Below are 23,108 nucleotides of genomic sequence, written 5' to 3'. Positions count from 1 at the left end.
AACATTTTTAATACTTAGTGGTTATTTTGGTGGTTAGATCTTCATATAGTACTTTAAACTATAAAATATGACTCTGTGTGGTGATAGTTAAAATAACTCAGGCTTATTAATATCTTAAATTTACTTCTGAAATGGTATGAAGAGTAGTGGTGCTTGCATAACAGCCTTAGGGCTATTTCAACTTTTAAATTATAATTTAGTCATAGGAAAGGTTTAATTTGTATAATTTGTCTTGTTGGGCATATATTTAAGCATTTAAAAGTTTGGTTTAAGTTGAGAAAAATTACTAGTAGAGTATTGTATCATTCCAAGCACTGTTTCAGACTATTTAGCACTACATGTAAACATGCACTGGAGCAGAACATTTTTATCATTGGAAGTCAAACCAGTTTTCGCATTTGTCCTTCTGTAAGTCTGCAAATACTTTTCAGTGAGGGGGTAGAAAACCCAAAACTTCATGACCTCCTTGTGTAATGACTTAACATCTTAAGTGAAGGTCTATTGACTTGTAAAAGCAGTAGACACCTACTAGCCTGTGTACCAGTTTAAACAATTTATATTAGATTTTGCAATGCACATTAAAAAATTTAATGGAATTTTCTTGCCGTAAGTGAAACACCAGAACAAGACGTGAATGTAAAACACCAGAACATAGGTTGCATTAAAATCAAGGGGGTTTTTGATGTAAACCTTATAAAATAAATATTTATCAACTCATAGTCCTGAATTATAGTTCTTTTCCACAGGCAACATGGAAGGCATTCCTCAGAAATTCGGTCTAAAAATCACATTGTTTTATCTACTTATAGCAGCCTGGTTAGCTTGTCTTCAACATTCTATTGATTTTGAAATGCTAGCTATTACAGACCAGACTAAATTTTTTTAACCCATATAGATTTCAGTATATGCTTAGGTAATTATGGTAATAAAACAGGATTCGTAGCTTTCATAGATTCGTGCTGAATATGCTCAGGGATTATTTTTCCTTCCAAATAGTTTGGGGATTTTTAACTTTAAGTTTTTTTTAACTGCAATTCTCTGAAATGTTAGTGCTTACAAAGTAGGAGAAAAACTTATATCAGAGTTACTGGGAAATGAAAGTTCCACCCAATGAATATTTTTTTCCAATGCTGACGAGCACATTTCAGTTCATGAGATAATTTTGTGCTGTTTGATCAAAAGAGAGCTGCATTACAAAACTGCTTTTGGTGACACTGGGGTTTTAAAATGCCTACAGGAATTCCTCAGCTTACCTGCCAAACAACCTACAGGTCACAGCTCCTTTGGGAAGGAAGGGGTAGTGTCCTGCTTCTGTCCTGTCCTTTTATATTTCCATTTTAAGGAAAGAAAGCAGTTTCAGAATTACACTCCCAGCCTGTGAACCACATTTATCCATAGGACCTTAGCTGTCCTCTGGCTTATTTCTCTGGGACAGGATTCATTCTTCAAACTCCTATCTTGCTTCATCTGTACAACCAAAAGAAAGGAAGGAATTCTGTCTCAGTAACCAGGTCTGCAGTCTTCATTCTGTGAGTTGGATACATGGAACAAATACTGACATAGACATCCTTCTAGATCTCAAAATTGTTGCAGAAAAAAGCCAGAAATGAAAAAGAGTGGAAAGAGAGTAAGGAATAAACACATAAATTCGTAAATACAATTTTTTCTTTGTTATCTCTACAAATTGTTTTTCTCTGAGAGACTTCACAATTTAAGAATTAAAAAAAAAACCCCAGACCCTGAAACTAAACATTTAAAAATAGAGTTTTCTTTTAGGAAATCTTATTTTCTACCAGGTGAAACAATAGATGCTGCAACAAGTGATATGATGCTAGTTGAAATTGTAAGTTTTTCCATCATTTAAAAAGAAGCAAAGATATAAATTGTCAAGGCATGTCTTTCTGATTCAGATGTCCACATTTAGAACTTCTGCTCTACTTTTTCTTTGATAGTGGTGTAAAAGAGACAACATGCACAGAATATCCTTAGATCAGCCTGACTTAATTTTATGCATGGTACTACTTTGCATTTTGTTGGATTGGAATAATTGCTACTTCAGAAGCAGGATTTTTAATCCACTTTTTAGAACAATTGTGTATGAGCATATAAGTAGTGGTTAGTTCTATTGAGTGACTAAAATTGAATATTAGTCACAGTTATAAGGAATGGATTTAGCTCCATGATTTAGCTCACTAACACTGCTTATCAAAATAATGGGAGATTGTGAAGTACTTGTTGGACTGTGAGTTTTATTTTTAAGGTAGTTTTGAATTTGAAGGTATGAATGTATATAAAATGTGTCTAAGATATTTAAAAATACCTAGACTGGTGCACTCTTCAAGTTTTTAACTCCCATTTTTACTTTAATGAAGATTTCTCGAAGTTCTAATAAAAGAGGTAAAAGTAATTGGCTTTCAGTTTGTTGGTTCTTTATTACTTCAAAAAGTATAGCTCAAAAGGAGGGTTTCATTTCTGCAGATAATGCTGAAAATTCATCCTATGTTCATAACAAACTGGGAAAGTAAAAATGCATCTCGGAGACTTCCTGACTCAAGGGAGGGGAGGAAAAGGAAATTGTGTATATGAGCTGGGGAACTGTGCCAACATTGAGTCATCCTTTTAAAATCACTTGATATCCAATAAGCTTACTGTCTTTACAGGACATAACTGCTTTATGTAACTTCAGCACCAAGGTTTAATATCATAGTCAATGCTTCAGAAATGGTTTATTTGATTATGGGAATCAACATTATGATACCTGTGACAGACAAATATTTTGCCAAACACATGTTCAGCAGAGCTCTTAGCAGTATAGTAAGGCTAACAAAGTAGTAAAAGGCAACCTATAACCATTGTTGGAGCAGTGTTAAGTAAATTGCTGGGGAATCCATTTTTCTGTTTTCACCCTTATCTTTGCTTGTACTGAACGTGCATATGCATCAGTCTAAAGGAAGCAAAGCACTCCTAAAAAGGGATTGAGAGGGGTGAAAACAAAGCTGCTACTTTGGTAATGAAACTGGAAAAATCCATGTTGCTACATAATCAATACTAACAAATGAAAAATTATAAAAGAACTATCTTTGCTGCTGCACATTTTGCAAGAGAAAAATAGGATTGCAATTAGCTCTTTATTCATTGGATTTGCTTTTTTGAAAATTCTATGTTCAACAGCATACACTGATTGTAGGACTGATACACTGCTTTAGGTCTTATCTTGAGAAATGGCTGTTGTTTGAGGGAGGTGTTCACCAATATGGGCAATATGTTTTTGACTTAGTTGTTATGATTAAAGCTATCAAAAGGATTTTTTTCCCCTCTTGTTCTGGCTTCTGACTACAGAAGTTGAAGTTCCAGAACTATGATCTTTCCTAATGGTGGTTCTGGCTGTTTCTCATGTGTAAATTATCCCCATATAAAATAAATAAAAAGAATACTATATTATGTGATTTTTAAACAGAAAATACTCACCAAATAGTTCCCTGAAGAGTTTCTGATGGGATCCCACCAACATTTTCAAATGTATTAATAATTTGTTTAAAGTAAGTATTAAAGACCCAATATTGGCACAGATAAATGCTAAATGGTGTATTAAGAAAAAAGTCTTGCACAGTTTGGGGGAGTGACTGGGCTTTGTCAGGCAGTGACTCTTGGAAGGACTCTCAGTACCAGTAAACACAGCCCCACAGTTGCTCCCTCAGCAGCTGTGGCCACTGCAGGTCGAGCAGGAGGATTGTGGCTGGAAGCATGGGGGCTATTACTCTATGTGCAGCATGAATCACTGATGCAGAGGCTTCCATAATAATATGAACAATGAAGTAGTAAAAATAAAAAATTCAGGAAAGACTTTCTAAGAGCAGGAGCTGGGAAATCCCTTTACAGTGAAAAATCTGAAAAAAAATTCTTAAGGAGCAAATTAAGTCAAAACTAAGACTTATGTCTGTAAGTAACTACATGTCAAAGATAGTTCTGTTTTGTACCTTCTTTACTCTGTTAAGACCAGTACAGAATTAACAGGTAAAGGTGAAAGTTGGGTAATGCTGGAACCAGGATTATCAGTATTTAATTTAATTTCTCCAGCAGTTGCTTAAGATGGCTTAGCTATTATAAAGGTTTTAATTATTTACAGAGATGAAAATTTCTTAAACTTTTTATCTAATGTTTACCTTAAGTCAAGTCTTAACCTCCTTTTTACAGTTTATGGTCGGCATGTCAATGATGCTTGATGTCTGGGAAGAACTTTCATGATTACTGGATCCATCCAAAGATTTGTTGCATGTGTCAGATTTTCCTCCCACTGGGTTTTGATGAACTTGAGTATGTTTAGCCACATCTGTCCTAGTCATGTGTGCTTCTTATTGGAAAATGGCAGTTTATTTAAAAGTTCTACTGATAGTCAAGCTTTTTCTCAGTTCTAAAAGCAAAGATACTTACAGGGGTTTCTTTCTCTCCAGAAATTGTGTTGTAAAATTCAGAGGTTTTATTTAAAACAAGTGTGAGGTTATTGTTTTGTCTTTGTTCATTTTTATGTTCTTTATTTCATAACTTCCATCTCTGTTAGATGCAGAAGGGTGGCCTTTTACTTTCTTCAACCATGAAACATTTTATTCTGATGTTACATGTTTGGTGTTGTATTTCTTGCTATATTTTGTGTAGCCAACGAGTGTGCAGAAGGGAAGTTTTTGATCAGTATTTAGTCATCTGCCAGCTGAAGCTCACTGCACTTCTGAGGAGATTTTCACCTTCATCGGGGTAATGTTCATGCCCTGGAAAAGTGAACACGCAGCCAGCCTTGTTTTGCACTCAGTTCTTGTGAGTCCCTTCTTGTAACAAGATGCGGATGTTGTGTGTTATCTTCAATATCCCCTTCCTGATGCAAAGGACTCAGCATAGGGTATGTCTCGTGCAATAACGACTTCAGGGATTTTCTAAATCAACCTTTTATAAAGAGAACTTTCTCAGAAATCTGTTCCTGAATTTGTTCCAGGTGGGACTCGGGTGTGGTGTAGGAGTCATTTATTTTGTTCAGCCTTTAGCTGGTGTTACTTCTTTTTTGTCATCAAGTAAGAACATCCATTTTCCACAATAATGGGTCTCAGAGTAATCCAAGAACTAATGCCAATCCTTTCGAAGTGTTTCAACATGTTAAAAATAAATTGAATGTTCTTTCAAAAAGCCTTCATCTATAGGTGCTGGTGGTATGTACAGCACATATCTATCTTTGCTGTTGATATGATAAAAAAATTAAAACTGCCAAGTTTTTGTTTTTCTCTGCTTAGTTAATCAGAAAGATTTTTTTTTTTTAAATTTGATTAATCCCACACTATTATAATCAAAGTCTTCTTGGACCCTTCCAAACCCAATCTTGTTTGCATGCCTATCTTTGTTAGGAATCTTAGTTTTTGGGTATCTTGCTTTTGGTCAACTTTCTTTATAGTTAATTTCACTGAAGCTGACAGCAGTCAGTCTTTCTGTTCAAGATGGGTCCACTGTACTTTTAGAATCACAGGCTATTGACTTTAATGTTTGAATGTCCTAAGCTGTAAATGTTTCCCTGTACTTTTTTTCCTTACCTTTCCAATTCTATGTCACTTCATGACTTTACACCCCTTAAATGTCATCTGTGTATAGGAGCAATTTAAATACACTGGTTATTATTATTTTTGCACTAAAACTTTGGTTTTTAGGTAGCTGCTGCTTTTTTTCCTTTAGAGTAATTTATGCATATAATAATTTTAATTTATGCTTTCAGTATATTGAAAAGTATATACTCAAGTCTTTGTCACTCATCTTGAAGATGATGAACTAACTATTCTTTTAATAACCGTTACCTAAACTATGCTGTCATGAAGATTTAAGTGTTTAAAATATTTCTATTCATATTTACATAATTTTGAGTATCTGGAAAAGGAGAAATATGTCTGCCAGAAATACCTTTCCTAAGTAAGCATTCCATATGTAACATAGCAGTTTATTCTTTGATGTTCTATGTAAGTTAATTCACATCTAGCTCTTACACCTCTTTAAGAGTAAATTCTTGCTGAATTTCCTATTTCTGTCCTGGTATTTTGAAATTTCTTTGCCAAGCACTTGTCATCATGCATGTTCACACTTGGCTTATACATTTTTTTCAGGAAGCTGAGGCTGAGAATTTCAGGTGCAGTGCAACTCCTGTGGTGTTTTGATGTGCTAATATTCCTTATTCTGAATGGCTTTCCTCTTCCTGCTGAGTAAGAGCACAGATCTGATCCTTTGCTGCCTATTTACATGATTCTGAGTATTTCCTTGTGAATTATTTTGCCAATATTGCAACAAACATTGATATATTTTTCAAATTAATTTAATCTTTAGTTGATTGTTTCTCTGTTCTTTTTACATAAAATTTGTAGACTAAAAATGCTTCCATTTTTGAGGTGCTATTTAAGCACTAACAAAACGAGTGTTGCAATGGTATTGTGGATTTTACTGGTAGTTCTCCTAAATACCACTTCAGAGCCAAGTTTAGTAGTCCTAGACCAGCTTTTCAGCTGTCCCTGGAACAAACTGCTCAGAAAAAGATCTGCAGATAACACACAGCTTGTTCTGCACTGATGAACTTATGCCATCCAGCTCTGCATGGGCCAGTTCTTTACACAGAGCAGTTTCAGGTCTCCTACTGAAAATTCAGAATGCTGAAGGGTAAATTGCAGAAGAGTCTATGTATAGATAAACTCATGTTTTTCTCTTGCTTTTCTGGTCTTTTTCATTACTACTGAGAAATATGTACCTAGTAATACTCTGTTTCTACTTCCTTTAGGGTTCAAAGTCTGGTTTTCTTTTAATGCATTATCTATTAGTTGTTCCTGTAATAAGATCTCAGAAACAAATACAAGTATTTCATGTTGTAGCAGAGTTAATTTACTCTTGAATTAAAAAGTGAAGGTAAAGGAAATTCACGTAAATTCAATTACTAGAAGCAAAATGAGTGTTTAATGTTCATTAAGTACCTAAAATATTGATTTTTTTTTTTCCCCAGCAACATGATTAGGCTATTTTTGTAATAATGATTATTATTATTGTAGCTTATAGAGCTCATAATTATATGATTATTAGCCTGATAATGATTAAGTAGTTTTTCACTGCTTCCCTAGAAGATGTCTGTCCTTTCCTTGTTTTACTGGTGAACATGTTTCCTATTCCAGTTTGCAGCTGATTATTTAAGATAAAGATGAGTTGCCCTCGGTGTTGCAGAATCCCCTTTTTTATCTCTAAAGTTTTTCAGTCAAGTTTTATTTGTGTGTGCCCTATGGTCCATTTGGTGTTCTTTCCTATGTGTATATGTGTGTGTTCTTGTGCATAGACATATATTGTGAGGTATATTATTATGAGCTTACTTATATGTAGATACTGCCCAGAATAGTTCTGACTTGCAGACTATATCTGTACAGGAAATTATTCTGGAAAATGGTATTTTAAAACCATACCTAAACTTCCTTCTCACTCACTTCCCTTCTAGGCCAGTGTTGATTTAACACTATTACATTGTTAAGGAAACTTAGAGTAATGTTACCTTCTGTTTGTTTCCTTGTATTCTGTATTTAGTTTCACTGTAGTGGAAACCAGTAGCAACCACCTAAAAGTTGGCTTACGTGGTTGTTTTGGGCTTTTTTAAAATGGCTTTCTGAGGCAGTGTAACTTTGTAGTGTGAAGAAGGCCTTGAGAGAACTGTGTGCCTAGAAGAGGAAATAGTTTTTCGAGACTTATATTTAGACCTTGCTGCAGTATAATGCTTGAGAAAAGAGAGCTTTCCAAGCTGATAAATAGCAAAATAATAGAAAATGTAGGCAGTAGGATGTAGTTGTAACTAGAAGGAAGACCCCACCATTGCAACTGGTGAGTTGACTGCCTGTACTTGTGTGAAAGTTGTCAAGGGATGGAAGAAAGGAGAGCAGGACCCAAGCATTCCAGCATCTCATTTATTTTCAGTTCATCACATGGGACAAATGTTTTTGCCAAGTACCAGGGAATGATCAAACAGTTTAGTACCAGATGGACTGGCTGGCTGCTCTTCCAGTTTACTGCAAGATGGCATCTATCATCTGATGTAATTAGTGCAATTGGTTGAGAATAGAGATCTCTTTCTACAGTGTGTAAGACTTGTATTTTAATTCAGGTAGATAGTGAGACTTGATTACCTCTGCACAGAATTTGTCTTTCTATAAAAGGCTTAGCTTTTGTATTTTTAACTGCATTTGCAGAACACTGTTTAGGTTAAAATAACAAACATTCAACAGTTATGTCAGAAAAGGAAACTGCAAATTTGTGGGCAACCGCTCATCATAAATCTTGCTCCCAAACAAGTGTTACCAACAAACTAAAGTTGGATATCATTTAAGTTCCTTTTTGTTTAAAACAGAGTTCTATTAGGTCTGCCTTTTATGGACTGAAGAGTAACTGAGCCCTGAGAAAATGCAAAGTCTGGGAATATTCTCTTGGTATCAGGAATGTGAAGTGGTGGTTTGGGGTTTGTTTTGTTTTTTAGAGGGTGCTCAAAATAACCACTGGAAAGTTGGTTGCATAATAATTGCATTGCATTCAAAAATAATAATTTTTGTTTGTGTATAGAGAGCAAGTTATTATATTTTCTTTTTTTCTCGTACTTACTGAGTTTTGTAATGCTTTTAATGCAATATAGAATCATAGAAGGGTTTGGGTTGGAAGGAACCATAAAGGTCAGCTAATTCTAACCCACATGCCCTGGGCAGGGACACCTCTCCCTAGATCAGATTGCTCAAGGCATTATCCAGCCTGGCTTTGAACACTGCCAGGGTTGGGGCCACTGCAACATCCCTGGGCAACCTATTCCAGCACCTCACCATTCTCACAGTAAAGAATTTCTTCATAATACCCAACCTAAATTTCCCTTCTTCCAGTTGGTACACTTTAGTCCCTGTCCCATCACAGTGTCTAATGAGGGATCCCCCTCTGGTTTCCATGTAGGCCCCCTTTAGATACTGGAAGGTTGCTATGGGGTCTCCATGCCAACTTCTCTCCTCTAGGCTGAACAAGCCCAACTTTCTCAGCCTGTCTTCATAGGGAAGGTGCTCCAGTCCTCCTACCAAATTCATGGCCCTCCTCTGGACTTGCTCCAGCAGTAGCATGTCCTTATGTCCACCTGATTACTTTGCATCCCTGAGGGCAGTAGATAAAATTATTTGAGAACGTTCTGTTTCACATATTTTGGACTTTCCCAAGATTGCTAGGGAGCAAATAGATAAAACAGTTAAGCAGAATTGGATCAAAGTATCTGAAGTAATGTGTACTTGGCAGCCTGTTTTGCTGAGCTGTTCTGTTCTTCCCTTGGGATTCTCTAAGATTCAGTGGGTGGTTTAAGTAGTATGTAATCGCACTGATCACATACTAATTTAAAAGATAAAACCGAAAATTTCCACCAGAAATTTATTCCTTTGATGAATAAAAGGAAACAATATTTCTTTCAGACTCTGTAGAGATTCAGCTGGGAGTAAATGATGGTAGTTTTTTTTTCCTGGAAAGACAGAGAAGTTCAGGTTATTAGGTGGAGTACTCAGCATGCCTATGTGCACACACATGGAAAATCTTGGCTGTGTTAAAATGGAAACAGGCACCTAAACTTAGAGGACATCTTGGATTTGCTTTGGATATTTTAAAACTATTCTTAAAACTATATTCTTCACATTGAAATATCTTTTTTCACTCCCTGATTTTAAAAGTTGCCAGCATGTTCTGTGCATTATTCCAAATCATGTGCTGGAGTTTTTAAATATATACAGGCTCTCACACACACTCCTAGGATTTCTTATGTGCAGCTTGTTTCCAACTTGGTAATTTTTTGAAGAAGAATTGGCAGTGTGGGAGAAGCATGTGTGACCTGGGTGGACAGTTGCTTTGCATTACATATACAGTACTGAAGAGCTCAGATGCAAAAGGACACTTTCAGCACTAATTCATGCACATAAATTTTGCTTGGAAAACGTACAAATTAGCACTTCAGAAACACAGTTTTAGAACTCTGCCTCTACTAATCTATCACTTTAACTAATTAGTGAACATTTTGGTGCATATAGATGAAGGGAAGGACTGGAGCAAGGAAGATGTACTCTTAGAGGAAAATCATAGAATATCCTAAGGTGGAAGGGACTCATCAAGGTCGTTGGGATCCAGCTCCTGGTCTTGCACAGCACTGTCACCAAGAATCACACCATGTGCCCAAGAGCATTATCCAATTACCTCTGGAACTCTGTCAGGCTTGGTGCTGTGAACACTTCCCTGGGGAGCTCTTCCAGTGCCCAACCACCCTCTGGATGAAGAACCTTTTCCTAATATTCAACCTAAACCTTCTCTGACACAACTTCAGGCCATTCCCTCAGGTCCTGCCACTGGATAGGTTAGAGAATAGTTAAGCAAGCAGGGTGTACCTAAGTCTGTGGGCCCTGATGGGATGCACGAGTGCTGAAGGACCTGGCAGCTGTTGTTGTGAGGCCACCCTTGATTATTTTCTAATTACTGTGATGACCAGGAGAGGTGACTGAGGACTGAAGGAAAGCAAATGTCTACTCCTATCTTCAAAAAAGGCAAGAAGGAGGATCCAGGGAACTACGGGTTGGTGAGCCAGGCCTTAATCCTCAGGAAAACATACATACATGGAGGACAAAAAGGTAGCTGGGATCATTCAGCATGGATTCACAATGGTGAAATGAGGTTTGACCAGCCTAAATGGAGGGTGCCAAGAGATTTTTTCGGTGCTGCCCAGAGGCAATGTCCAAGAAGGGAAATGCAGGAGTTTTCTGTCTGAACATCAAGAAATACTTTTTCACTGTCAGGCTGGCTGAGCCCTGGCACAGGCTGCACAAGGATGTTGTCACTATCCATGGAGATATTCAGGTCCTGGGCAGCTGGCCCTTGGTGGCACTGCTTGAGCAGAGAGTTTAGGGTTAGACAAGATCATCTCCAGAAGTCCCTTGTAATGTCAACCAGTCTGCAATTCTGTGAAACAGGTCTGAGTTCCTCATTAAATAGATGAAAAGTATTTTCAGATTTATTTTATTCACTATAACACATAGAAGAAATAGAGAATAAACAACAAGTTAAAACTGTAGATAGTATATTGCTTTCTGTATGTTAACTAACAGTCAGTTGTGTGTTGACTTAGAGTAGATTGGATTGCATGTAATACCTAGATAGATGTCATCTTCAGATGACATTGACAAGAATGTAGGTTTTTTACTTACTTGATGCTGATAACTTCTGAAATTCTTTCCTTGTGTGGCAAGGAGTGTCACTTTTCAGGGGATTTTCAAATTCAGTGCAGAAAACACTGACTTAAGTGCAGAGCACGAGAAGATAATATTCACTGCTGCTTCGAGCTTTCTGGTGACCAGTTTCTCACAGAAGGGAAAAGGATGAAGACTGGCAGCTTTTATAGGATAGATTTTCCTTGAGAAGAAAGGCAGAATACTTACATTTTGTCAGTGGCAGGTGGAGTCTGCTGTTGAAGTGGGAGTGGAGAGGGTTGCTTTAGGTGGAAATGTCTTGAGTCTCACACTCTCTTAAAAGGTGAGCATCAGCATTGCTGCAGCATAGTGGTCCCCATTCAAGTGTTAAAAAGGAGGCCTTCCCAAAGACATCTGGTCCATTTGATGCACTCTGGGTGTGCTTTAAGATGACTAAATTCTTAAAAAGATCGGTTTCCATTAATTGGTTGTGAATCCGGAACAGAAATATGAACCCAATAATGAGCCCAAGAGAAAAAGCTTGGGAATTGCTGACTTCTGTCTGCTCTATTATTGTCTGGATCCTGGTGCATCTCAAAGTTTAGGCTACATTGTTACTCAGCTAGTGCTGTCTGTCTTAATTATGCAAACAGCATTGCTAAGAGGTTTTTTGCTTATATTTGGCATCGTCTAGTTCTTTGGTTTCAGTGGCACTGGTATTTTTCAACATATTGTGAATTTGTAAATATTTGTAAACCATTAATCTAAATTTATTCCTCTGTTTTCCTCTGCCAGGAAGAAGGAAGTATCAAAGAAATTGCAATAACTCACCATGTAAAGGAAGGACATGAGAAAGCAGACCCTTCACAGTTTGAACTTCTGAAAGTACTAGGACAAGGATCTTTTGGAAAGGTTGGTAACTGAACTCCTGTGGAGCCAATTATTCAGGAATATAGCATTGACTATTGGTCGTGAAGTATTAGAACAGCCATGGTTTTGCATTAAGGCAATATTGTAAGTGAAAATTGCTTTATAAATTAGTGCTAATAACTAGGCACTGTAATTGTAGAAGATCTTTTTAAAGCAGTAATTTTTTTTTTCATGTTAGCATGATATGTGGATTTTGAAGTTCAATAGAAAAAATGGCATGATATTAAATAATTGGGAATTTACTGTTAAAATGGAACGTCATTCTTCTTTAGCTACTCTTCTCTATTTGAGAGGGTGAGGGTTGAAAGGTTTTTTTTTTTTGCTAAGTCTTCCTTGTTGCTTGCTAATGGTAGGACATTATCAGTACAGAAGCTGTTTTTTTTAGCATGTTACAATTGTAATGAACGAATTTTAGGCAATAATGACTACTGAAGTAAATGTGATACACCCCAGTCACGTTCATTAGCTGTCATAATCTGGTTAAGGTGCAATGTACCATGATATTTATCTGAACATCTGTTAAAGACTCAATGTTTTTAGCATTTTGTGAGTACTGAGATCTCACTAGGTATAAATTTTTTGTACTTTTAGTTGTCCAAATCCAACTTGAAAGCAAAAAATTAAGTTCACATGGCAAGACAGATCATCAAGACTGAATGGAATATAGAAGGCAAGACAGCAGAGTGTTTATATCCATTTGCAGCTGTAATTGCAGTTCTGATTGTGATGTTAAGCTCTAGCTTGTAAAAAATCCATCTTAGGTATGGGGAAAAGTAGACAAATAGGTCCAATTCTCTTTTGGTGGTCGTAAGTTGCTGTTAGTCACATTGTTGTTCCAGTTAAGTTTGGAAATCCAAGTGCTTAGAAACTATAAAATTTTGTACTCATGCAGTAAGAGTTCGCTGGGAAACCTGATTCCAAAGGTTTGATTTAATCCACAATCATAACCAAGTTTTTATTTGGAAATCCTCAGATCACAAGAAGTAAATCATTCAAGGATAAGGAAAAGTAAGCTAATAAATGATCATTTCAGCAATGACTTTTATTGATAATGCTAAATTCAGTACTTTAATTGGAGGGAGAAGGAGGAATGTGAGTTTTTAAAATAGCAAAAATAATAAGCTGTCTAGCTGACTCAAATTTCTGCAGAAATGTCACTCTTGTCTTCAGTCTTGTCTTAGCCTTTATGCAAAAATTAATACTTTAAAAAATCCATAAATAATTTTGTTCTAATAATTTGTGAATATTCCATTTAGTTTAAAAAAGGTAAATCTGCATGCTTTTCCAAGTCTGGTGATGATCTGGTAGTCTCTGGGTAATAGTGCAAGGGATGTTAACATAAGCGAGAATTGGGCACAAAACCAGACACCAAACTGATTTCATATAACATGTTTAACTTCATGTGCCACAACATGTCTCTATGCATGTCCATAGCCAGAAAACCTGTGAGAGTTGGGGGTTTTATTTTTTTTTTTATTTTTTTTTTTCATTTCTAAATCTAAAATTTGTCTCTACTGGAATTAATTTGTATTAAGGGTGTTAAAAACAATACCAGTCAAAAATCCCATGACACTGAAGAAGGAAATGAAACACGCTTTAATTGAGGCTGGTTGTTCTTTATTTGTACATGCAACACTGGGATATTTTTTAAATTTATTTAGTTATACATTGATTTATATAGGTTTATGGATCAAATTTTGTTCACCTATTTATTGTCATATCTGAAAATCATTTTATTAGCGCATTTGCTGTGCCATCCTATGAATTTCAATATGATAAAACTAGAGATTAATTTTAAAAAGCTGATTTTTGTGTTTTAAGTTTGGATGAACTTCTGAGAGAATCTTTTTTTTTTTTTTGTACTCACTGAAATAGTTTAAATTAGCCCGAAATTAATTTGACTGAGTATCCTGAATGAGCCTTTTAGATTACGAAATAAAAGAAGAAAAAAATGAAAGGTGGTTTGGCTTTGCAGAATCTAAAATTGTCAAATAGAGTTTCATTGAAATCATAGTGACTACTTGAATTTCATAGCAAAATGCATTAATCTGACTTGCTTTTATTTTCTTTTAAGAATTCTTTCTAATTTTTAATGCAGGTCTTCCTTGTCAAAAAAATCTCAGGATCAGATGCAAGACAGCTTTATGCAATGAAGGTATTGAAAAAGGCCACCTTGAAAGGTAAGTGTTATTTAGAACAGGGGAAGAGAAATAAAAAAGAGAAGTCAGTAACATTATACCAAAACCTAATCTTTACACAGATGCTGCTCTACAGATTGTGTCTTACAGCTTTCTTCTCTGCAACAGAAAATAGCAGAATACACTGCTTTGTCTTGTAAACCTGGAAGTACTAAGAATTAACAATACCATACTGGTATTAGAGAGGACAGCAGGGTCCTTCCCATGCCAGTTTCCATAGGTGATGGTGGGTTAATGCAGTGGTTGTGTTACATCTGCCATCTGACTTGCTCCTGAGCTGTTATTTGAAACTTAATATCCTTCCGTTTTTCCTTTGCTGTGTGTCACCAAGGATACAGTTAATGCCTTTTGCTCAGTTTATAATTAGGTCATGATATTTAAAAGCACATTATATCTGCTGTTTTATTCTAGAAGTTCTTAAGCACATGACTTAAAGCCTTTTTTTTTTTGAAATAGACATGTGCCCACGAGTTTTGGGCAAATGTACTGTATATGATCTTGTTACAGAATGTATTTTATAAGGTCTTAAGTTAATAATCTAAGTTATTTGAGCAAAAACAAATCGTGAGTTGATCTGGTTCTTGGGTGGTTTTGATATTGAATGCTATCAGTAGCAAAATAAGTCTAAGCCTGAACAATCTCAGTTCTGTCTCAGAGAATTCTGTAAGAAAAAAGGTATTTTTTACCATAGATCAAAATGAAAGTCATCTTTCACACTAATGTCTTAACCAGATTATATGCTTGTTCTTTTATGCCATTTTTTAATACTTTTGTCTATGTGAAGTTCTACTAATTCATGGCTGTACTGAAACTGAAATTATAATTTTGGGATGGCTCCAACAGCTTGTAGTGTTTTACCTATGTTTTTGATTATTACATTGAATTTCAGTTTTAATATATCATTTTATTACAAAATATTTATAGAATGATAAAGGGAACAAAAACATTGGATTATGAACTTCTGCTGAAATGTTGAAAGTTTTTCATTTAAGATTTAGTGCTGAATGTCACAGAGCTTACACTTAAAACTATTACAGAGGGTGCGTATTTTAATAGTTTCCTATATTTTGATTCCTTTGTGTTTTGTGGCACGTGTTGCTCTCATTATTTACTTCCTACTTTTCTGAAATTGATTTCCACTCATTTAAGGTACATTAATATCCTCAACAGCTTTTCAGTCCTGTTAATAGCTCAGGACTGGTCAAAGGTCACTCAGCAGTTGCCTTTTAAAGATGTTTGAGGGCTTGTCTTCATCACCTTTTGATTGCAGTTTAACCTTGTGTAAAAATTCTCAGCACAAGCTGTAGTTCTAGTTTTGCCTACAGGGTGGGAGAGACTGATAAACACTAAAATTGGGAACGTGACTTTTAACTGGGAAAGGAGAGTCTCTGGGCACTGAGAATTCAATGATGCAAAAGGCTTGAGCAGAAAGGTGACACCATCAGGAGGATGCCACAGTTCTCAATAGTTTGTATCTGGATTATCAGATGCTTTTTATGCACTGCTTGCTTGTGATTCATGTTTTAGGAAGAGCAGAGTTGTAAGCAAATTAAGGTTACTGTTAAAACTTTAGTATGAAATTAACTGGAATAAATTTTATCTTCCATAATTGCAACCTTTTAAATATATAAAATACTGTATTTTTAATAAAACAGCATATTACTTGATTTGTCTCTTTAGCTCTTTCAAATCTATTTCATAAAGTTATTTTTGTGCTCTATAATTAAAGATAAAAAGAACACACTTAAAAACAGTGTACCTGATGCACGAATCAAAATTAGAGAGAATATTTTCATAGAAATGAAGGTATATTAGCCAGAACACATTGATGTAACTACACAGTCCAAGTTTTTAATATTTAGAGCAAATCCAATAATACATACATATAATTTTGTTTACTACAGAGGCTAGTTTATTAATACACTCTGATAGAAGGTGTTCAGTGCCCCTTTATGATGCAGAGGAAAAAACAGAGCCAAATATTGCCAGAGCGTCTGGAATCAAATGTATTAAGAAAAATCAGTGCTTCCAGTAGAATACATATGGAAATTACAAACAAAAATCACATGTCAAATCAAATAATGGCTTATGCTAATGTCTGAAATGAGCTCACTTCTTTACAGTTTTTTGCTTGGAGTTTTTTAAGTTCATACTTTCCGTGTAACTGTTGCATAGCTGCAGACACTTGAAAGTCTTTTAAATTTTTTCCTCACCTCCACTTGCCTGAAAAAAAAAATTTCTGAATTTCAATCTTGTAATTCTGATGAACTGCTGAAACAGTTGAACTGCACAACTATCTTGTGATATTTTAATGACTTTAGATGCAAAGGTCAACATTCAGATGTTGATGTTTGCTCTGTATTTGAGCACTTATTTAATGAGCTCTGATTTTTAGGAATGTGTTCTGCAGGCAGGTGGAAACTTCATAGTTGTATTAACTCATGTAAACATATCTATATAACTTTTTCATAAGTATCTGTATTATTGTAAGTTGCTGTTTCTGTGAAAAGACAGATAAATGCCTAAACACCATTTTGCCTCTTGGTGCTTTTTGTTTGGTTTTTTTTTTTTCCTGCCTGCTTATGTATTAATATTGGAGAACTCTGACTTGTTAACTGTACAAGGAATGCTGTCAACTTAAACTTTGAATGAGACTTCATTGCTCTGAGGGAAACTTCAGGAAGATATATTTGCCAAAGGAGCAGTAACAAAATGTAGAATAGAGGGAAAGAGAAAAATGCAACATCTTAAACCACGGAAAGCAAACTTTGATAGCTCTCCCCTGTGTGGAGGACTGAGTTTTGTCTGTGTCTTGGCTGATTCAAAGCTTCAGATGGGAGCCAAGCCCTGGCTGGAGCTGGCAGGAGACTTGTGGAGAACAGCTGAAGCAGGTGCTGTGCTCAGCTGACTGCCCTGCCTGTACTCCTGCACTGCTGGCATGTGATGCTCATTTGGGTTTCATCTCTGGTGGCACAGGAGCACTTGCATGTCCTGTTCAGAGCCACCATGGAGGGACAGCAGAGGCAGCTTGAGCAGCAACTGCTTCTAATATCTGATATATTTCTCCATGCACATTTACTCTCAGTAAATGTCCTTAAAATCAAAAATATAGTCTGAAGTATACACTACATTGAATCAATGTAATTTTTATTTGAAATTCATAATAAAGGAAATGAAAAAAAATTCTATTCCAAATTGCAAAGGACTTAATATTTTATTAGTGTGAGTTATTTAATGAGTTAAACCAATATTAACATCTTTATAATAGTATAATTATATTTATGCTGTGTTTGTTTTGCTACGACTTTAATGCTTTTCACCAGCAGGATGTTTTCTATACATAGCCATGGCACTTTTGCTGTAATGTTTAAAAGGCTAACTAAGTATAGAGCAGACTGAAGGGGGGGCTATGTTTTCTCATGTGCTTTTGTTAAATTTATTTGCCTAGTGTTAGATTTTGTCAATAGCAAAAACTGAAGCAAATAAAAATGCATAGAGATATTTATCAGAAAAAAAGGTAGAATAAATTCTCTCAATTCTCAGCTGTGTACAGTATAGTGGCCAGCAGATAATTATATTATTACAAGGCACAGTGGGAAGTACATCAGGAAAAATATGAGACGTACTGAGTCATAATGTAATTTTTTTTTTAATCCTGCTTGCTTATGTTCTCTTGTAGTTCGAGATCGGGTCCGGACAAAAATGGAGCGCGATATTCTAGTAGAAGTTAATCATCCTTTTATTGTCAAGTTACATTATGGTGAGTTGCAGAAAAATTCATTTTTCTGGTGTAAAAATGTGTGTTTGTCAAGACAGTTCCTCATATTTGCTTTATGACTCAGAAAATCATAGAACTTCAGTGTGTTAAGTCCCAGTTGTGCAAAGACTCACTTTATAATAATTCTCGTGCAAAAGAAGCACGTGCTGGACTTCATGCAGTGTTAAATCTGTATGGGACTATGAGTCTGTAGCCCTTTGTGTTATTAGAAGCACTTACCTATTAATAACTAGCCATTATTTTCCAAAACCTCTAACCTTTTGTATGACATACACTTTTGAAGTTATTTCTTACAGTTGCTTTTGTTTACTCAGGGGAAAACATAAGCAATGGCATTAATTCCACTTGCATCAAAATTGGTGGAAATTAACCTTTTCATTCCAATAGTATGAGCAACTGTAACAGAATACTTATGTGTAAAGGGGGGAGGATATCAGTACTTTTAACACGTAAAGAAAAGATGGAGTTTCTGGTTTGTTTTGATTTGGCTTTTTTTAGTTCATATTTTTCTTTCAGGGTTTGTTTTTTCTTATAGTTAAGCCTCATGTCTCTCTGACTTTCTGATGTGGCTTAAATTATGTACCTTTCACTATTTTATTTGCAATTCTTTTGCAAACTAGATTAAAAGACCTTGTTAAGCTGAGTTTCTAAAGATTTTAAAACGTTCATTAGTTATTAGTTGACCCTTTAAAATCTGGAATAAAATGCTGACTAACCTAAGTAAAGTTTATTTCTAAAGGAATTTTATTGGTAATTTGCTTTACTTTCACATAGCATGGGAATTACTTGGTCCATGGGAGAGGATCAGTTGCCTAATTTATTTCAATAGATTTTTCCACAAGGGAGAAAGAGAAATTAATTTTAATAATGAAAATAAGCATGAATTATTTGGTAAGTTATTTTCCTGATCATGGATAAAGTTAGGTGGTATTTAATTTTTTAATTGATCTTTTCAGCTTTTCAAACAGAAGGGAAGCTGTATCTTATTTTGGATTTTCTCAGGGGAGGAGACTTGTTTACACGTTTATCCAAAGAGGTACACTTTTTAAATTTGAAAAATTGTCTGTTGATATAATTTGACTATAAATTGTCTGTATTAGGAGAGTATACATTTTAAATTCAGTTTTCATTGAATAAAATTTTAATCTGTTTTTAACCTGGTACAATTTTTGTTTGGGGTTTTTTGCATAGTCACTTCATGGAAGGGCTGATGGCAATTTACATTATTTCTGAACAAAATCTTAGATAAGCAGTCTTTCTGTCCTGCTTTTTATACCTGGCAAAATCTTCTCCTGATGCTACCATGTTTAAATATAAGACTTAGAACCTGGATTTATATAAAGTCAATTTATGTCTGGTTTATCCAGAATTCAGGGCAGATAAGATATTGTCTTTTTTTATCCATGAATGCAAAATTCCGTTATGTATGAGTATTTTAAAAGCAAGAATTGTACTCCACTTATTTTAGTAATTTTCAAAAAGTGAATGTTTTGCCTCTGTCATGATAGTAATATGTCTGTTTTGATATAGGAAATAACTTCGAAGAGTTTCATTACCTCAATTTAATTTGATTATAATTTCTAAAATAAATGTTAGCATCCAATATATCACCATATTTTTTAAAGTTTTTGTTATCCATTACTCCTGTTCAAAAACTCACAATAAATATCTGTTAGGACAGAGATTATATCCAATGTGTATCTTGTAGCCTGAACTTGGAGTTGTAGCTGCTTTGCATTTTCCTTTGCCACAGTATCTGGGATAGCTGGGTTACCACTGCAAAGCTGTATTGTTATTAAGAGGAGAATAGAATGGAATTTACTTTGTATATAGATGTACATTACCTCTGTGCTGACCACATAAATTATTACATTTTTTTTTGATGCTGCTATCTGTTTCAAGCTGCCCTTTCTCGTTTGTTTTGCCACGGATAACTAATCAGTTTTTAGTGCTCCTAAATTGAGATAGTCTTAAAGTTTGTAGTTCATTCTTGATTCCCAAAAATGAATGAATATTGGCTTTCTGCTGATGACTTTTTCATCCTGAGCCACTCACAATTTATAAAATTTAATGTGGTTAGATGAGAAATATCTATTATAGGTACCTGAATTTAAGCAAAGTGTGCACAACTGGTGAGTGAAATGGGCATGCTGGATGCTATTAAGGTCATCCTTCATGTGTTGAAATAGATCAGATGAACTAGAAGTTGTTGCTTTTTTCCTATTGACTACAAAGGGAAAGGTGATTAATTCAAAACTAGATATCTACACTGCAGATGTTTAAGGGTAGGAAAGATGAGTCCCATGCAATGGTTTTAAATAATGTAGTGTGGGTGTATTATCCTTCTCATGGAATCTTCTATTATTTGAGCTTTTAAATGTTTCTTATAGAGATTTCCTTTCTTGAATATATCTGCACTAAATATTGGCTCTTTTATAGAAATAACATCAGCAACAACCTATTGTACAAGCTTTAGTGTTGCTTTCTCTCATGAAACTACTAAGGGGAAAAATATTCTCCATTCTTAACTCTTGTTGAAAATAATGTTCAGCTTTGTTCCCTATTGCCATTCTTTTTTATGGGTCTGTATGCTTTATCTTACAGTATTAGTCTTAGATTCTAAAAACAGAGCAAATAAAATGACTGAGTAGTAACTGAAATAGAACCAAATTGTGCAAGTTCTGTTTTTATTTTTATCTTTTTCTGCAGTCTCAGAAGAATTATAATGTATTCTGTCAGGGATCATGACAGTTGATACGTTGGGACAATATGTGCATTTCAATGAACATAAAGATTCGTTTATCTTCCTAATCCAAAAAGTGGGATTACTACCTGAGATCCTTCCTGTGCTCTTATACTAAGCTGTTCACTTAGTTTACTCTTTGATCTGCCTTTTCTGCATCTCAGGCTGCACCTTGGGGCTTTTACCATTGCTGTAGCTTCCTTCTCAAAGTACCTAGAGACAGTCTTTCCAAAACCAAGATACTTATACTTTTCTTCTGTCTTACTTCATAGATAAAATTGAGGCATTTGGACTTCCTTGGTCCATGTGTTGTCTGTAAATGAAATGCTCCCATCCAAGAGGTAGTCATGTTCTTTAAGTGCTTCCAAAATATTTCAGTTTCACTACAACATGTTTGTCTGTTTTCCTGAACAATCAGAAACAGATAATCTCCCAGTTTGCAGAAAGAACAATATATTGCCTTTAAAACTTTTTTCAAGTATGTCCAAGTATTTCAAGTATGAAATAGCGTGGGTTATAAAATCCCTAGTTTTTGTGTAACCAAGAAATTTGTCTTTTCTAATGTTTTGTGTAGAGATTAATTCAAGTATTGTAAGAAACCCTTCTGTAAAGCCACTGTTGTTGTTTAGTTGGTGCTGGTGTAACTTTCTCAGATTTCACATGTGAAATACATTGTATTACTTTTTCAGGTGATGTTCACAGAAGACGATGTTAAATTTTATCTGGCAGAATTAGCACTTGCTTTAGACCATCTACATAGTCTTGGAATAATATACCGGGACCTAAAACCAGAAAAGTAAGGCTCCTCTTATGCAGTGTATTAATCTCATTTCTAGATCTTCTTCTTCCTATGCACTTTTTTCCCAACTGTTAAACTTTGATGATTTACTCTATAAATTGAACAGAGGGATGTGGGGGAGGTTTATGTGCTATTTTCATTTAAAAGGTTGGATTTTACCTGTTTCAAAGAGGAAAAAGGATCTTAGCTCAGGAGTTACAGGGGCTTGTTGAGAGAACTTTAAACTGTTTGAAGGGGAATGGGTACAAAGCCAGAGGTAAGCCTGGGGCTGACAAGCCACTCTTTGAGGCACAGTGCTCTAACAAGGTCCTTTACCTGCTATAGCAGGAGAGTTAAGGGATGGAGGTCCTGGCAGCAGCAAGGATGAAAGGAGTATTGATATGTTCAAAATCCCAGAAGCAGAAGATGACCAGAAAAAATTTGTACAAATCAGCAGCAAAAGGAGGACTAAGGAGAATCTCCATCCTTTGTTGGATATGAAGGGAAACATAATGACAAAGGATGAAGAAAAGGCTGGGGTACTTCATGCCTTTCTTGCTTCAGTCTTTAATAACAAGACCAGTTGTTGTCAAAGTACCCAGCTCTCTGAGCTGGAAGACTGATTGGGAGCAGAATGAAACCTCTTCTAGGAGGAAATGACCAGCTATGCAACTTAGAACTCCAAAAGTCAATGGGACTGGATAGGACTCACCCAAGAGTACTGAGGGAGCTGGTAGAAGAACTCATCAAGGCACTTTCAGTCATTTAACAGTAGGCCAGGTCAACCATGGAGGTCCCAAGTCACTGGAAGTGGGCAAATGTGACACCGAGCTATAAGAAGGGTTGGAAGGAAAACCAAGGAAACTATAGGTATGTCAGCCTGACCTTGTTGTCAGGAAAAGTCATGGAGACATCATGTTGAGTGCCATCATGTAATGTGTACAGGACAACTGGGGTTTCAAGCCAGGCTAGCCTGGGTTTATGCAAGTTCCTGCTTGACCAGCCTGACCACCTTCTACGGTGAGGTCATTTGCTTAGTGGATGAGAGAAAGGCTCTGGATATTGTCTACCTAGACTTTAGTAAAGCCTTTTGTGACATCCAACCCTTAAGGGGAAAGGACTGCCAAGGTATGTAAATGCTTGTGGGGGAAAGGAATAACAAAAGTCAGAGGGTCTGAAAAAAATTACAAGGTTTTATTAGTAAGTTGTATATATGTATATATACTGGCATGGAAATCACTCTATTAGTCCCTGACCTACTATAAAAGCACATGCAATGGGGTTTGGATAAAGGGGTGAGATGAAAAGGAAGAGTGAAAAGGAAAGGTGAATTAAAGAGGGAGAAAGAGGAGGAGAGAAAGCGATCACCAGTCTTGGCTACAGTGTCGACCCAACTGATGGGGATATCCAGTGTCCAGGGGCACTCCTGGGCATGGTGGGGACAAATGAGTTG

General features: G+C 35.7%; 1 protein-coding gene across 3 annotated transcripts in view; it reads left to right on the top strand.

Moving 5' to 3' along the window:
* RPS6KA3 (ribosomal protein S6 kinase A3) overlaps positions 1 to 23,108 on the top strand; it is a 76,118-nt gene that overhangs the window by 22,478 nt on the left and 30,532 nt on the right. For all 3 annotated transcript variants that reach the window (XM_088160264.1, XM_088160263.1, XM_088160262.1), the window contains 5 exons: positions 12,024 to 12,140; positions 14,257 to 14,338; positions 18,036 to 18,116; positions 19,091 to 19,170; positions 21,567 to 21,673. In XM_088160264.1, coding sequence (XP_088016390.1) covers positions 12,024 to 12,140; positions 14,257 to 14,338; positions 18,036 to 18,116; positions 19,091 to 19,170; positions 21,567 to 21,673 — 467 coding nt within the window. The remainder of the gene's footprint in view (positions 1 to 12,023; positions 12,141 to 14,256; positions 14,339 to 18,035; positions 18,117 to 19,090; positions 19,171 to 21,566; positions 21,674 to 23,108) is intronic.

The sequence above is a fragment of the Sturnus vulgaris genome, chromosome 2, assembly GCF_052056855.1.
Source record: "Sturnus vulgaris isolate bStuVul1 chromosome 2, bStuVul1.hap1, whole genome shotgun sequence".
NCBI classification, from domain to species: domain Eukaryota; kingdom Metazoa; phylum Chordata; class Aves; order Passeriformes; family Sturnidae; genus Sturnus; species Sturnus vulgaris.
The sequence above is the reverse complement of the archived record's forward strand: the minus strand, read 5'-3'. Positions and strand labels throughout refer to the sequence as shown.